Genomic DNA, 17,880 nt, shown 5'->3' on the forward strand with positions numbered 1-17,880 from the left:
GATTGCAGAGGGGTTGATAGAAAAAGGCAAAAGAGAAAATTTATACCATACATTAGGGATTTGTGTTCAAAGATGCTTGGTGTAAAATATCTTTGTATTGGGCAACACAGAGTTATATAAAAAGTTAGAAGTTAGTAGATTAGTATCCTAAAAGATAATTCTACTCTAGCTGAAGTTATATGTAACAGGTTTTGAATATTTGAAGAATAGCTGCCAGGTCCCCTCTCAGTCTCATTTTGAGGTTTTCATCTCCAGATCGCTTAGGTTCTGGATGCACACAAAACTAGGGAATGCTATAATGAATGTAGCCCATATAGCTGTATAGCAGGATACTTAACTTTTACATTTACTTGGATACTTATCATTGCCAAATTCTTTGTTCCCTTTTGAATATGTTTTCCTCTGGTATTGTTTTTCCTCACCTGAAATACTTCCCTTAGCATTTCTTTTCTTTCTTTTTTTTTTTTTTTTAAAGATATTTTTTATTTATTTGATACAAAGACAGTGAGAGAGGGAACAAGCAGGGGGAGTAGGAGAGGGAGAAGCAGGCTTCCTGCTGAGCAGGGAGCCCAAAGCGAGGCTTGATCGCTGGACTCTGGGATCATGACCTGAGCTGAAGGCAGATGTTTATCGACTGAGCCACCAGGCACCCCCACCTTTTTTTTTTTTAAGATGTATTTATTTATTAGAGAGGGCACTCAAGTGGAAGGAGGGACAGGGTGGGGGAGAATTTTCAAGCAGACTCCCTGCTGAGCGTGGAACCCAGTGCAAGGCTCTGTCTTACCACACATGAGAATATGACCTGAGCTGAAATCAAGAGTTAGACATTCAATGACTTAGCCACCCAAGTACTCCTTGCTTAGTATTTCTGATTACTCAGGTCTTTTGGCAAAATAATTCCTTTGTCTCTGAAAAATGAAAGTGTCCGTTTTATCTTCACTCTAGAAAGATATTTTTACTAGACACAAAATTTGGGGTTTACAGTTATTTTTTTCAACACTTTAGGGATCTTCTGGGCTCCATAGTTTTCTGATGAGAAGTTTCTGTTGATAGCAGTGTTTCCCATATATGGAATATATTGCTTTTCTCTCTGCTTTCAGGATTTTCTCTTTCTTTGGCTTTTAGCAGTTTGACTGTATTCTGCTTTTTCTTTGTGTTTATTCTGCTTGGGGTTTGCTGAGCTTCTTAAATCTGTAAATATATGATTTTTGCTAAATTTGGGGAATTTGGAGCCATTATTTATTGAAATATTTTTCTCTTACCTTGCTGGAAATAATTGCATATATGTTAGGCTTCTTGATATTATCCCACAGATTCACATTTTTCTTTTTTTTCCCCTCTTATTTAGATTGGATAATCTTACTGATCTGTAAGTTCACCGACTTTTATCATCTTTCTACTCTTAAGCCCATCTAATGAATTGTTTTTTTTTTTTAATTTTTGTTTTAAGATTTTTATTTTAAGTAATCTCTGTGTCCACTGTGGAGCTCAGATTTAAAACCCTGAGATTAGGAGTCATATTCTCTACTGAGTTAGCCAGGTACCCCTACTGAATTTTTATTTTTATTTTTATTTTTTTTTGACAGAGATCACAAGTAGACAGAGAGGCAGGCAGAGAGAGAGGAGGAAGCAGGCTCCCTGCTGAGCAGAGAGCCTGATTCGGAGCTCGATCCCAGGACCCTGGGATCATGACCTGAGCTGAAGGCAGAGGCTTTAACCCACTGAGCCACCCAGGCACCCCTTGGTAATAATTTTTAAGTTAACTTTTTGTAATAGACTTTTAAAATATTTTTTATGGTTTTATTTTTAGAGAGAGAGAACTTGCACAAGTCAGGAAGGGGAAGAAAGAGAGAGAATATTAAGCAGGCTCCATGCTCAGTACAGAGCCCCATGTGGGGCTCGATCTCACGACCCTGAGATCATGACCTGAGTCAAAATCAAGAATCAGATGCTTAACCAACTGAGCAGTTCTATGTTTATAGCAAAATTAAGAGGAAGGAACAGATTTCCTCTATACCTTCTGCCCCACTATATACATCCTCCACCAAAGTGATACATTTTGTTAAAATGTCCACATTTGACATATTATAATCAGGCAAAATCCATACTTTACATTAGAGTTTTCTCTTGATGTTAATACATTCTGTGAGTTTGGACAAATGTATTATGGCATGTATCCATTGTTATGGCATCAGTATAGAACAAAGTATTTGTACTGCCCTAAGGTCCTTTGTGCTCAGCCTATTCATTCTTACTGATTTTTTTAGTCTTCGTAGTTTTTGCCTTTTCCAGAGTGTCGTACAGTAGTCTTTTCAGATTGGCTTCTTTCACTTAGTAATAGGCATTTAAGCTTCCCTCGTGTCTTTTCATCACTTGATAGCTCATTTCTTTTAGAGCTGAATGATATTCCATTGTCTAGATGTACCACAGTTTATGAATCTGTTCACCTACTGAAGAGTCATCTTGGTTTCTTCCAAGTTAGCAGTTATGAATAAAACTGTAAGCATCTGTGTGCAGGTTTCTGTGTTTACATAAGTTTTTTTGACCTGAGTCAAAATCAAGAATCAGATGCTTAACCAACTGAGTAGTTCTATGTTTATAGCAAAATTAAGAGGAAGGAACAGATTTCCTCTATACCTTCTGCCCCACTATATACATCCTCCACCAAAGTGATACATTTTGTTAAAACTAATGAGTCCTTGGGTAAATACCAAGCTCGTGATAGCTGGATTGTGCTCTCAGGAAATGTTTAGTTTTGTAAGAAGCCAGCAAGCTGTCTTCCAAATTGGCTGTACCATTTGCAGGTAAAATTATTTTGGATTTTCTTATTCTTCCCTCTATCTCCTCCTCCTCTTCTAACTTTTTATTTTGAAATAGTGTGACTCATAGAAAGTTAAAGTAGTGATACTCAGTCCCAGTGTACCCTTTACCAACATTTTATTTATCTTTTAATTTATTTGATTTTCCTTTACCTCATTAAGTTATAATAGCTCTGTCTCATCTCAGGATTGCCCTTTTTTTGTCTTTTCTCCTGAGAATGGGTCACCTTTTCCTTTTGGGTGGTGTGTCAGGAAATTTTTGTGTCTTGTACATTGTTACAGACACTCTGGATTCTGTTAGTGTTGATGCTTTTGTTTCAGTAGACACTTACCTTACTTCAACTCAAACTCTGTCTTATTGAAGTGTGAGGTGTGAGTAGAAGCTCTAATCTCAGTTCTTTGTGGGTTGTTGTTTTTTTTTTCACTTTGTTATGGGAAATTTCAGACCTCTAGAAAAGTAGAGAAAATATAAGAAATCCCATGAACTCATTGCCTTTAGGAGTCTTCAATTCCTACCAACTCATGGCTGATACTGTTTCATTGGTGCCCCCTATTCCTCATCTCTTTGTAACTTATTATTTAAAACAAATTTTGGGCATCATATAATTTTATTTTAAAATATTAGTATGGGGGCGCCTGGGTGGCTCAGTGGGTTAAGCCGCTGCCTTCAGCTCAGGTCATGATCCCAGAGTTCTGGGATCGAGTCCCACATCGGGCTCTCTGCTCAGCAGGGAGCCTGCTTCCTCCTCTCTCTCTCTCTGCCTGCCTCTCTGCCTACATGTAATCTCTCTCTGTCAAATAAATAAATAAAATCTTTAAAAAAAAAAAAATAAAATAAAATAAAATAAAATATTAGTATGTAAAAGATGAGAACTTTATCTACCTGTCTATAGTAGGGTCCATGCCCAGTGTGGAGCCCAACTTGGGGCTTGAACTTGTGATGCTGAGACCAAGAGTGAGTCACTTACCTGACTGAGCCATGCAGGTGCCTGTAAAAGATAAGAACTTTAAAAAATAACCGCAAATTGGTATCCCTTATGAAACATAGAAAATTGAACAGTAACTCCTATTTATTATTATTTATCTAGACAATATTTACATTATACTAAATTTTTATTTGTTTGGAGTCCAGTATATTGTTGCTGCTTGATGAATCTCCTTTTTTCTTTTTCTTTTTTTTGAGTGTTTTTTTTCTTTAAGATTTTACTTATTTATTTGAGAGAGAGATAGCGAGAGCAGGAACACAAGCAGGGGGAGTGGGAGAGGGAGAAGCAAGCCTCCTGCCGAGCAGGGAGCCTGATGTGGGGCAGACGCTTAACCGACGGAGCTACCCAGGTGCCCCTTGAATCTTAGTTTTCATTTCATAAATAGATTCCCATTCTCACTGATTTTTTTTCTGTAGCTTCCCACAGTCTGGATTTTGCTGCATTCTTTTTTTTAAGTTTGTATTTTAATCACCCAGTGCTCATCACAAGTGCATTTCTTAATTCCCATCACCTATTTCATCCATCCCCCCACCCATCCACCTCCCCTCTGGTAACCATCAATTTTCTATAGTTAGAGTCTGATTCGTGGTTTGTGTCTGTCTTTTTTCTCCCTTTGCTTATTTGTTTCGTTTCTTAAATTCCCCATATGAGTGAATTCATTGGTTTTTTTCTTTCTCTGACTGACTTATTTCATTTAGCATTATACTCTCTAGCTCCATCCATGCAGCTGCAAATACAAGATCCCATTCTTTTTTATGGCTGAATAATATTCCTCTGTGTGTGTGTGTGTGTGTGTGTAAACATATATCATCTTTAACAGTGCATCAGTCAGTGGACGATGGGCTGCTTCCATAATTTATCTGTTGTAAATAATGCTGTATAGATATTGGGTTGCATGTATGCCTTTGAATGAGTGTTTTTATGCTCTTTGAGTAAATACCCAGTGGTGCAATTGCTAGGTCAATAGGATAGTTCTGTTTTTAACTTTTTGAGAAACCTTCGTACTGTTTTCCAGAGTGGCTGCACCAGTTTGCATTCCCATCAACCATACAAGAGGGTTTTCCTTCCTCCACATTCTCTGCAATACTTCTGTTTGATTTTAACCATTTCGGCAGGTGTGAGGTGATACCACACTGTAGTTTTGAGTGACATTTCCCTGATAAGTGACGATGAGCATCTTTTCATATATGTGTTAACCATTTGGATGTCATCTTTGGAGAAATGTCTGTTCATGTCTTCTGCCCATTTTTAAGTTGAATTATTCATTTTTGGGGTGTTGAGGTTTTGTATTAAGATTTTTTTTTTTAAAGATTTCTATATATTTTAGAGCACATATGAGTGGGGAAAGGGCGGAGGGGGAGGAGAAGGGGGCAGGAGAGGGACAAGCAGACTCCCTGCTGGACACAGAGCCCTGTGCAGGACTGTATCCCTGAGACCGTGAGTGCTGAGACCCCATCCACCCTGAGACCATGACCCAAGCCAAAATCAAGAGCTGGACACCCAACTGACTGAGCCACCTAGGCACCCCTAAGGTTTTATTTTTAAATAATCTCCATACCCAGTGTGGGCACAAACTCAAAACCACAAGATTATAAAGTCTTCTTTATAAGTCTTCACTGAGTGAGCCAGCCAGTTGCCCCATGGGTGTTGAATTTTTGTTAAGTTCTTTATATATTTTACTTACTAACCCTTTGTCGGATATATCATTTGCAGATATCTTCTTCCATTCTAGAGGTTGCCTTTTAGTTTTGTTGATTATTTACTTTGCTATGCAAAGTAGTCCCAATAGTTTTTGCTTTTGTTTCCCTTGCCTCAGGACAAGGATCTAGAAAGATGTTGTTATAGTTGATGTCAGAGAACCTACTGCCTGTGCTCTCTTCTAGGGTTTTTATGGTTTCAGATCTCACATTTGGGTCTTTAATCCATTTTGAGTTTATTTTTGTGTATAGTGTGAGAGACTGGCCCAGTTTCATTCTTTACATGTAGCTCTCCAGTTTTCCCAGTACCTTTTGTTGAAGATTCTTTTTCCCATTACATATTGTTTCCTGCTTTTTCAAAGATTAATTGACCATATAAGTTGTAGCTTTATTTTTGGTTTTCTGTTCTATTGATCTATGTGTCTATTTTTGTGCCAGTACTGTACTGTTTTGTTTACTACTACTTTGTGATATAACTTCAAGTTTATAATTGTGATGCCTCCAGCTTTGCTTTTCAAGATTGCTTTGGTTGTTTGAGACTTTTTTGTGGTTCACAAATTTTAGGATTGTTTGTTCTAGTTCTTTGAAAAATGTTGTTAGAGAGTGTATTAAATATGTAGATTACTTTGGGTAGTATAGACTTTTTTTTTTAAAGGTTTTATTTACTTATTTGCCAGAGAGAGAGATCACAAGTAGGTAGAAAGAGAGGGAGAAATGGGCTCCCTGCTGAACAGAGAGCCCGATGTGGGGCTCGATCCCAGGACCCTGAGATCATGACCTGAGCCGAAGGCAGAGGCTTTAACCCACTGAGCCACCCAGGTGCCCCTAGTATAGACGTTTTAACATTACTCGTTCTTCCAGTCCATGGGTGTAGCATGTCTTTCCATTTCTTTGTGTCCTCTTTACTTTCTTTCATCAGTGTTTTAGTTTTCAGAGTACTGGTCTTTGACCTCTTTGGGTAGGTTTATTCCTAGGTATCTTATTATTTTTGGTCTAGTTGTATGTGGGAATGTTTTCTAATTTCTCTTTTTGCTGCTTCATTGGTGTGTAGACATGTAACATTACTGTGCAATGATTTTGTTACCTGCGACTTTACTGAATTCATTTATCAGTTCTAGCTGTTTTTTGGTGGAGTCTTTTGGGTTTTCTCACTATAATATCTTTCATCTGTAAATGGTGAAAGTTTTACTTCTTCATTGTCAATTTGGATGCCTTTTATTTCTTTTTGTTGTCTCATTGTTGTGGCTAGGACTTCCAATACTGTGTTGAATAAAGTGGTGAGAGTGGCCATCCTTGTTTCGTTCTTTAGGGAAACAGCTTTTTGTTTGTTTGGGTACATGAATATTTACAATTATTTTCTTGTTGGATTGTCCCTTTTATTATTATATAGTATCCTTCTTTGTGTCATTATAGTCTTTGTTTTAAAGTCCGTTTTGTCCAATATAAGTATTGCTACCTAGCTTTCTTTTGACATTCATTTGCATGGTAAATGTTTCTTCATCCCCTCACTTACTTTTTTTTTTTTTAAGATTTTATTTATTTATTTGAAACAGAAAAACAGAAAAACTATGAGCAGGGGGAGGGGCAGAGGGAAAGGGAGAAGCAAACTCCCTGTTGAGCAGAGAGCCCCACATGGGGCCCGATCCTAGGACTCTGGGATCATGACCTGAGCTGAAGGCAGATGCTTAACCTACTGAGCTACCCACACACCCCATCCTCTAACTTTCAGTGCAGGTGTATTTAGGTCTAAATTGAATCTCTTATAGGCAACATATACATGGGTCTTGTTTTTTTATTCATTCTGTCACCCTGTATCTCTTGTTTGGAGCTTTAGTCCATGTACATCTGAAGTAATTATTGATAGATATGTATTTATTGACATTTTATTACTTGTTTTGTGTTTGTATCTGAGATTTTCTCTGATCCTTTCTTTCTCTCTTTCATGGTTTGCTGATTTTCTTCAGTGATATATTTGGATTTTTAAATTTTTATTCTTTGCATATTTATTAGTGGGTTTTGATTTGTGGTCTCCATTAGATTTGTATGTAACATATTCTCCATATAGCACTCTGTTTTAACTTGATGGTTGTTTAAATTTGAACCAATTTTCCTCCCCATGTTTTAGGTATATGGTGTCATATTTTACATCATTTTACTTTGTGAGCCTCTTGACTTTGTTTTACATAAATATTCATTTTTACTATTTTGTGTTTCCTGACTTCATACTGTCATTTTTGGTCTTTCCTTTACACTAAGAGTCCCCTTTAATGTTACTTGCAGGACTGGTGTAGTAGTCATGAGATCCTTTAGTTTTTGTTTGTCTGAGAAACTGTTAATCTCTCCTCCTATTCTGAATGATGGCCTTGCTGGATAGAGTATTCCTGGCTGCAGATTTTTTCCTTTCGGCACTTTAATATCATGCACCTCCTTTGTGGCTTGGAAAGTTTCTGGGGAAAAAATCCCCTGATTACTTTATGGTATTTCCTTTGTATGTAACTGTCTTCTTTTGTCTTGCTGCTTAATATTTTTTCTTTTTTTTTTTTTTAAGATTTTATTTTATTTATTTATTTAAGATTTTATTTATTGGGGCGCCTGGGTGGCTCAGTGGGTTAAAGCCTCTGCCTTCGGCTCAGGTCATGATCCCAGGGTCCTGGGATCGAGCCCCGCATCGGGCTCTCTGCTCAGCGGGGAGCCTGCTTCCTCCTGTCTCTCTGCCTGCCTCTCTGCCTACTTGTGATCTCTGTCAAATAAAATGGATAAAATCTTAAAGAAAAAAAAGATTTTATTTATTTATTTGACAGACAGAGATCACAAGTAGGCAGAGAGGCAGGCAGAGAGAGAGGAAGGGAAGCAGATTCCCCCGCTGAGCAGAGAGCCCGATTCGGGGCTGGATCCCAGGACCCTGGGATCATGACCTGAGCCGAAGGCAGATGCTTTAACCCACTGAGCCACCCAGGCGCCCCTTAAGATTTTATTTTTGAATAATTTCTGTACCCAATGTGGGGCTCAGACCTACAACCCTGAGATCAAGATTCACACACTCCACTGATTGAGCCAGACAGGAACTCCTTAATATTTTTTCTCTCTTACTATATTTTACTATTTTAATCGCAGCATGTCTTGTGTGGATCTGCTTTTACTGATTTTGTTGGGGATCGTCTGTGCATCCTGGATCTGGATATTTGTTTCCTTCCCCATATTTGGGAAGTTTTCAGCTATTAATTTCTTCACATAAATTCTCTGTTCCCTTTTCTCTCTCTCCTTCTTCTGGGACCCATGTAATACGAATTTTATGTTTGATATTGTTATTGCGTTCCCAGTCACTTCTTGTTTTGCATAATATTTTTTCTTTTTTGCTCTTGTTCAGTTTACTTTCCATTACTCTTGTCTCCTAAGTCATTAATTCATTCCTCTGCTTCTTTCAGTGTGCTATTCATTCCATCAGTTGTGTTTCTCATTTCGTTTATTGAGCCATTTATCTCTGCTATGTTCTTTCTTTTTTTTTTTTTTAAAGATTTTATTTATTTGAGAGCATGCGTGTGTACATGAGTTGGGGGAAGGGGAAGAAGGAGAAGCAGACTCCTTGCTGTGCAGCAAGCTCAGTGTAGGGCTTGATCCCAGAACTCTGAGATCATTACCTGAGCTGATGGTAGCTGCCTAACTGACTGCGCCACCCAGTTGCCCCTCTGCTATGTTATTTCTTACCTCTGTGTTCATTTTCAGTGATGTCCTCTACTCTTTCCTCAAATCCAGTAAGTATCCTTATGATCATTGCTTTAAATTTTCCATCAGGCATATTGCTTATATCTGTTTTGCTTGGATCTCCAGCTGTGGTCTTGTCCTGTTTTCCATTTGTGACAAATTCCTCTGTCTTCACTTTTTGCCTAAGTCTCTGTGCCTGTTTCTCTGTGTTAGGAAAGTCTGCTACATCTCCTGTTCTTGAGGGTAATGGTTTAACGAAGTTGAGGTCCTATAGTGCCCTGCAGTGTAGCGTCCTTTGTTCCCCAGGGCCTGCGCTTCTGGGAGTGTGTCCAATGTGTGCTTCGTGCACTCTGCTGTTGTCTCCTGGTTGCTTTATGCTTCAGGCTAGCTGTCTGCAGATGCTCTCTTTGTTTCTCTGTCTTTTGCAGATAGTGTTTGGTTCCTGGCCAGAAAGTGATGCGTTTTAACTAGGTGTGCCCTGGTCTGCTTCTGAAATGAGACCTGTTACCACCGCTGCCAGAATAGAGGCCTCACTATCCTCTGGGATTAGGGATTATGCTCTGTGAGCAGGGATTTGGCCTGGTCTTTTGGGGAGGAGGGCTCATCATGCCCAGACTGAGGCAGATGTGACTGGGAAGAGTAGTTTTTCCAGAGTGTGACATGGCAGGGCTTGTTGAAAGCAAGTTAGGTAGCCAGTCTGGGTGCTGTGCTGCTTCCCGCTTATGGCTCTGTTTATGCTGAGGGGTGAAGGAGAGAAATGGCACTGGCCAGTTTGTTTGTTTCTGGAGGGATCTTTCTGTCAGTACTGCTTCTCTGGGATATAATCTGAGATGAGCACCTAACCTCCCTACTGGGACTCCAGGTACTATTTAGATCACTGTTTCCATGCTGAGTATCTGTGGGCTCTTGGCCCTGCCTTTTCTCCAAGAGCAGGCCCAGTGTCCTCTGAACTCTCCCAGAGCCAAACACAATGACCTTTAAAAACTCCAGGCTTTAAGCCCTGCTGGTTAGAAGAATTCATGAAATTTGGACCCTTTTGCTTTCCAGGCCAGTTGCTGTGTGGGTTCGTTTTCCCTGTGCACTCTCTTGTCTTGTTTGTTTCTCACCCTTTCTCTGCCACCACAGTCCTCTCTCCACCTCAACTTCCATGATTTGTTTCTCTTCCGAAGTGTGTCTCTGCATTTACTACCTTCTTCGATGTGACTTCTTTTCTGCCTTTAGTTGTGGAGTATGTTCTGCCAGTCTTCAGGTCAATTACTGGTGTATTTAGGATAAGTTGATAGTTATGTATTTGTATTTGTGGGATGAGACCAGCCTAAGGTCCTACTTCACCTCCATCTTCCCCTCCACCTGGACTTTGCTGCATTCTTAGGGTATTATGTAAATATTCTTCTAAGTTGGTAGTTAACATTACAGGCTTGATCAGATTTAGGTTCATTATATATTATTTTTTGGCAAGACTGCTTTGTAAGTGGGAGATACATTATGCCTAATTATCCAGTTATGTTTTTAAACCTGAAGTTAGAACTTCTAATAAATTTTCATTATGTTTGGGTGTTTATCGTTGTTTTAGCTTAAAAGTTTTTAGGAAATCTGGAACATTTCATTCATTGATTACCTGTTAAATATAAGCTCATATAAGCTGTTTCATGCATAAAGTTATAAATGTATATTCCATACTCATAAGTCATTTACACAATGCCAAAGACAACTCTGCCATGCCATTGGAATTCTTACTGTATATGACATCTATCCATTTTTCTTTGTTTTTAGTCATAAATCTAACTGTATTGTTGTTCAGCACCTTTTTTTTTTTTTCCCAACTACCTGCAAGTTATCTTCCAAAGTTCTGTTAAGTTTTTTGCTGTATTAAGGTATGAATGTCCTTGGCATTAATTTAATTTACTAATGAAATTGATTTATTTCCAATTGAACACACACTGGATGCTAGTGGTTAACCACTTCTTATTCAAGGGTTGCATTTAGTGATGTGCCAGTAAATATTAAAGAAGAGGCTCTGGCGGGGGGTGGGGGGGTGTAGGGTGATGGGGAGCCCTTGCTGGGAGTATTTGCTAATTTCCAAGGTGTACTACTCCTCCTATGGCTGATTTCACACTACCTAGGTGATGCCACTGAATGTAGAGGTAGGGATAGATGTGCATCATCAGCTCTGCTTATTCTCCTATTCCCACCACCACTGTAATAGCTGAAGCACTTAGTTTGTGCTATCTTTGTAGAAGTCTAAGCTTTTTATGTGAATTAATATACATTAACATAACAATTCTATGAGGTTACTGTTCTCATTATACAGATAATACCCAGGTTAAGTACTTTACTAAAGTAATAGGATAAGATTTGAATCCAGATTTTGTTGCTTCAAGGTCCTTACTCTTTCAAAGATCAGAAATGTAAAGAATCAAGTAAGTTGCAAGTGGTAAGGAAGACAATGACAGAGGTTCTAAAGGGAAGTACCAAAAAATAGCTGTTCTCTACAAGCCAAGTAGGAAATTCTGGCCTTAAGGAAATTTTTTTTTTCTTTTTTAAGATTTTATTTACTTTTTTTTTTTTTTTTGAGAGAGAGAGAGCACAGAAACTGGGGAAGAGCAGAGGGAAAGGGACAGGCATTTGTTATGCTGAGTGCTGAGCCCACATAGGGCTCCATCTCATGACCCGGAGATCTCCGGGTCATGAGAGTCAGATGCTTAACTGACTGAGCTACCCAGATGCCCCAGGAAATTTTTTAAAGTATGTGGATCTTCCTTGATTTATGATTGGGTTACAGCCCGATATATCCATTCTAAGTTGAAAATATTGTAAGTCAGAAACGCATTTAATACACCTAAATTATTGAATATCATAGCTTAGTCTAGCCTACCTTAAACATCCTCAGAACACTTACAGTAGCCTACAGTTGGGCGAAGTCATCTAACACAGAGCTTGTTTTATAATGAACTTACTGATGTAACTTACTGACTGTAGTGAAAGTGAGAACAGAATGGTTGTATGGGTACAGAATGATGTAAATGTGTTCTTTTTCCTTGTGATTTTGTGGTTGACTGAGAGTTGCCACGGTCTATCAAAGGCAGTAGCTTAGTGCATATCTGTAGCCTAGGAAAAGATTAAAATTGGAAGTATGGTTTCTAGAATGTATATCACTTATATACCATCATGAAGTCAAAAAACTATAAGGCAAACCATAGTTAAATTGGGGGCCATCTAGTACTAGTGTAGATACAGATAGCTTTGTTAAGGAATTACTCTGGTTTGCAAAAACAGATCACTTGGACCTGTGTTAATTCTAGAGTGATACCCAGGATCAGACTTTGCCTCTAGAGCTTTACATGTGACAGTGGCTACTGTAGTGGACAGCATAGATACTGGACAGCAATGCTCTAGAGTAAAGCCTATCCATGGTCAGTTATGCTTAACTCTACTTTTGTTATAGTCCCTTCCTGCCAGATTAATACTTTTTCATGTTTTCTCTTTGATCCTGACTTTGGTGGCCCTCAACAGGGTAACTGCTTATTTCCCACTTATATATTGTTGTATCCAGATCCAAATGCCAGAATTAGGAATTGCTCATTCCTTCCTTCCTTCCTTCCTTCCTTCCTCTTTTTTTCTTTTCCCTCCCTCCCTCCCTTCCTTCCTTCCCTTTTTCTTTCCTTCCTTCCTTTCTCTATGTCCAGTGTGGGGCTCAAACTCACAACATGGAATCGCATGACTGAGCCAGCCGGGTGTCCCAGTAATCACTCATTTCTTTTCTTCTCCATTATTAAGAAAAATTTGTAATGTTTAAGATTAACAAATATAATCCAAAATATTTATACATTTTAAAAATTGGCATTAAATACAATATTATTCTTCTTTCTTTTTATTAAATAATTAAGGAGGAGAAGGTTCAGGCCATGCCAGTCCATCTCAGGATCCTGGTGGATGTTCAAATCAGAAATCTCCGGAGGACCTCACTGTCAGAGTGGAAAGGTTTGCTCTTATTTTTGCAAGTAATATTTTTAAGAGAGAGTGGTTCTCAGTTATTTCATTAATTTGAGTAAAAGTTAAAATTAGACAAATGAAGTTTCAGAATTTTGGGTTGAAATTTTTTATGGGCCCAGCACGCTTCCGCTGCGCTACTCTGCTGGGTTGAAATTTTTTATTACCTGGCCAACTTGTATCCATAAAAACTATATTCTACAAGTAAAGTTAGGTATCTTTGAAGTCATCAGTCACCTTTAGGTTTGATCAGCCCAACAGCCTCTTTTTCACTGGTTTTTGATACATGTGTTTTTCTGTCCATTACTTCTGCTTTTAACTCTCTGTGCCATAGGATAGTAAGTTCCCAATGGGACGAACTTCAGCTACTTTTATGATTGTACTGAGCCTTGGTTTTGCATAAGTGGGTGTCTGTTAAGTGTCATATGTTACTGGTCTAATAATCAGGTACAGATTTCTGACTTTTTGTGATTTGTACTTTAGTATTTTTAATAATACAGAAATTTCCAAACTAGAGCCCTTTATAGTATGATTCTTAAGTTATATGAATTGTATATGGATAAAGCAGGAATATTTTTTAATCTTGACCTAAAACAACTTAGCGAGGTTTTTTTGTTTTTTGAAGATTTTATTTATTTATTTGACCGAGAGAGAGCGAGTGAGAGAGGGAACACAGGCAGGGGGAGTAAAAGAGGGAGAAGCAGGCTTCCTGTTGAGCAGGGAGCCTGTTGGGGCTTGATCCCAGGACCCTGGGATCAGGACCTGAGCCAAAGGCAGATACTTAATGACTGAGGCACCCCACAACTTGGGGTTATATGGAAGTTAAGAAAATTTTTTAGACTTGAGTTTCTTGTTCACACAGATGCCATAGGGGAACAAGTTTCAAAATGATTACTAACATTGGGTATTTGGTTTTGCTCATGACTAAGAATCAGCTTCATTTCAGCAAAACCTGGATTCTGATGGTTCTTTGTAGGTGTCTGGGCAGGGCCAAGATCTTGAGTTAAAAGGATAGATTTGCTCACAGCGGTAAGAAGTGGTGTAGCAGAGAACCAAAGTTCCCAATGATTCATCCTCTTTGTTTCATTCTGTTTTGCTAACACCAAGTCCACTACTGGGTATCTTTATTTGCACCACATTTGGGAAGTGACAATAAAAGATCAGAAAAGGATTTGGAGACTTGGAGGGAATGAAAAGACACACAGCGGGTAGCCTTGTAGGGTGGCTTAAGTGCTATTTAATGGCAATGTGAAAGGGAAGTTGCTGTTGTTTCATAATAGCTTCCATTCTTAAGAGAGTGTCTGCCCCTTTCTGCCTGCATGGTACTATAGCTTAACAATAACCCACAACCTTCCGACCAACTCTGCATGGTACTACAAACAAAATAATATACCATCTTTAATTAAAAGAGTTACATATAGTGACGACACTGGTGTATATGTGTTAAATATAGTATATTGAGTCAGATAAAGACAGTTTAAGACATAGAAGAAAATGTTAATATTATGGAAGGGAAATTAGGGACTTTTTTTTTTTGCTTTATTTTGAAGTTGCCAAACTGTCTTCATTGAGCATAAATTATTACTTTTATAATTAGCATATCAGGACAGAGTGGGTCTACAGGTTGTTTGAGATCCTTAAACTGAAAAAAACTTTTAAAGCACTCTTAGAGATACATACATATGTATTTTTTAAAACCATATACCGTTAGAACCCGTTACATGAAATGCATGTGGGCTAGGGCCCTTTAAAAGAGTACTAGTATTAAAATTGGATGAAATGTTGGCATACTTGCTAATGAAACAGTTTTTATTGGAAAGTAACTGTTCTCTGTTTAAACAACTTTTGAAAAATCCACGTCATATAATTAAAACTATAAAAGCATTTCAAATTGGTGCTGAGATTAACTTATCAGACTCAGCTACCCAGTAGGGCCTAGGTCCTAATAGATTAGTTTCCTATTCTGTGGTCATATATTTTATTCATCTGAGTTGTACCCAATTAGGAATTTTGTTTTTTTGTGGAATTGGTTTCATTGACAGTGACAACTAAAAACAACATCCTGTATAGTATTCCTATCCCAAATGACATCTTAGCTCCTCATTTATACCCTTCAGGTGGCCTTCATCTCCACCATCCCTTGTCATAGACTCTGTAGTGCTTTTATGCCTTTGACTTACCCATCAGCTGCAGGTTATTCTACACTGAAACCCTAATGTGCTGTTAGTTTCTCGGTCTCATAGAACTGACCTGCGGTGCTTTTTCACAGCCCAGATAAATTTGACACGTCAAATACCTGTGTATAATCTGATATTTATAGAATTTTGTAATACCAAGTTCTATAAAGCAAAATATATACATTTTTTTCCTCTAACTTTGATGGTATTTTAAAATTTCTGTCCTACAGACTAAAAAACTCAGCCTTAAAATTTGGAAGGTCGGGTTATTAAATATTAGGATTCTTGTCATCCTCTCAAGGATAACATTTGTTTCCAGAGATCAAGTTTCTGTACTTGGAAAGACTAAGTACTTCTACTAGATCTTGGGCTTTTCCTCATCTGGCTTCAAGGATTTTGTTAGGGGAAATGTCACTAAATCAAATTGATGTCACCTCAGAAACTCATCCTATCCTATACATATTAAGAAAAAAAAATCTATCTTAAATAGTCTTTTCAAGGAAGTAAACTTGATTTTTTTTTTAAGAAACAGATTGATTTGTAATTGTGAGATCTTATGTAATCTGTGAGAAATTAAGTTTTGCTTAATATTAAACTATATATACAGTTTTATTTTCAAAGCTAAAATTTGTGAAATCTGAATCTTCTTTGTTTCTTTTAATTAATCTCTATGTCCAATGTGGGGCTTGAACTCGATGACCCTGAGATCAGGAATTGTATGCTCTACCGACCAATCCAGCCAGGTGCCCCTGAAAGTTGAATCTTTTAGTGACTCACACGAAAAGATACATCTTTTAGTTAAATTTTGCTTATGTTTTTATGTCATTATGTTTAAAAATTGGTAGAATCTTTGGGAAAGATAATAAAGATATTATCAAATAATTACTGTCAAGGAGTGCCTGGGTGGCTCACTGTCTGCCTTCAGCTCAGGTCATGATCCTAGGGTCCTGGGATTGAGCCCCATATTGGGCTCCCTGCTCAGCAGGGTGCTTGCTTCTCCCTTTCCTTCCCACTCATGTTCTCTGTTGCTATTTCTGTCTCTGTCTCTCAAATAAATAAATAAAATCTTTAAAAAAAAATTGTACCAATCAATGCCAACCTTTACTTGGGAAAAATTACAAACCTCAAAAGTTGAAAGAATAGTATAATGACTTTTTTTCTTCTTTTTTGCCAACTTATTTGAAAGTTGCAGGCATCATTTCATTTTACCCTAAATACTTCAGTGTATATCTCCTAAGAATAAAAACATTGTCTGAGATTTTATCAGCTCTGAGTGGGGACTGCAGTCTAGGAAGGGGCCTGGGAGTCTCTGCCTACTGATTCACGCCCTACCTTTTCCTTCAGACCAATGAACACAATTTAGCAGTAGATTCCTGGATGCGGCAGTCATGAAACAGTTGGTCATTCCGTCATTGAGTAAGATGCAATGGGCTTTTCAACTAGATTAGAACAAAATAGCATCTGTTTTTCTCAGAAGAGAATTCTGCAATTCACCAATTCTGGTGGGGTGTAATTAAAGACATTCAGATATTAATATGATCCCATTGTCACACTCAAATTATAAATACATGATACAGTAAGATTATCTGATAAGCGGTCATTCAAATTTGCCCAGTTACTTCAATAATGTCCTTTATAACTTTTTTCCCCGATACAGAATCCATTCGAAGATCATTCATTGAATTTAGTGTAGTCTCTTTTTTAAATTCAAAACATTTCCTTTGTTTTGTTTTTGTTTTTATTTCTCATGACTTGGACATTCTTTAAGTGTCTAGGCTAATTGTTTCTAGGATGTCTTTTTTTTTTTCTTTTGAGATTTTATTTATTTGTTAGAGCGCGCGGGAGTGGCAGGCTCTGCACTGAGCAGGGAGCTCACTGCCTTATGGATCCCAGGGCTCTGGGATCATGACCTGAGCTGAAGGAAGATGCCTAACCCACCAAGCCATCCAGGTGCCCAAGTTTCTAAAATGTCCTTTAATTTGGTCCCTATTTTTCATTCTAGGTTCAGGTTAAAGTTTGAGAACCTTACCTAAGTAATGTTTGTCTTATTACTCACATGAGGAGGCATCTGATACCAGATGTTTGCTTATTGGTGATGTCAAGTTTAATTGTTAATTAAGATGGTGTCTGTTGGATTTCTTGATTATAAAGATACCTTTTCCCTAATTAATAAGTATTTATAGGGTGATTCTTTGAAACCATGAATATGCTGTTCCTCAAAAGCTTTTACCCAGTGGTTTGGCATCTGTTGATTTTTGCTTGGATCAGTTATTTCATTTGTAGTTGAAAATGGTGGGGTTTTTTTCCTAGTGGGTTTTTTTTTTTTTAAGATTTTATTTTTTTATTTGACGGAGAGAGACAACGAGAGAGCAGGAACATAAGCAGGGGGAGAGGGAAAAGTAGGCTTCCCACTGAGCAGAGAGCCCTATGCAATGTTGGGGCTCAGTTCCAGGACACTGAGATCATGACCCCAGCCGAAGGCAAATGCATAACGACCCAGACACCTGTT

At 38.1% G+C, this 17,880-nt stretch overlaps 1 protein-coding gene across 2 annotated transcripts in view; it reads left to right on the forward strand.

Moving 5' to 3' along the window:
• The window catches only part of UBXN4 (UBX domain protein 4), a 59,250-nt gene that overhangs the window by 15,610 nt on the left and 25,760 nt on the right, over positions 1–17,880 (forward strand). For both annotated transcript variants that reach the window (XM_059166734.1, XM_059166735.1), the window contains exon 6: positions 13,092–13,185. In XM_059166734.1, the coding sequence (XP_059022717.1) occupies positions 13,092–13,185 (94 nt within the window). The remainder of the gene's footprint in view (positions 1–13,091; positions 13,186–17,880) is intronic.

This window comes from Mustela lutreola, chromosome 3 (genome assembly GCF_030435805.1).
Source record: "Mustela lutreola isolate mMusLut2 chromosome 3, mMusLut2.pri, whole genome shotgun sequence".
In the NCBI taxonomy this organism is placed as follows: Eukaryota; Metazoa; Chordata; class Mammalia; order Carnivora; family Mustelidae; genus Mustela; species Mustela lutreola.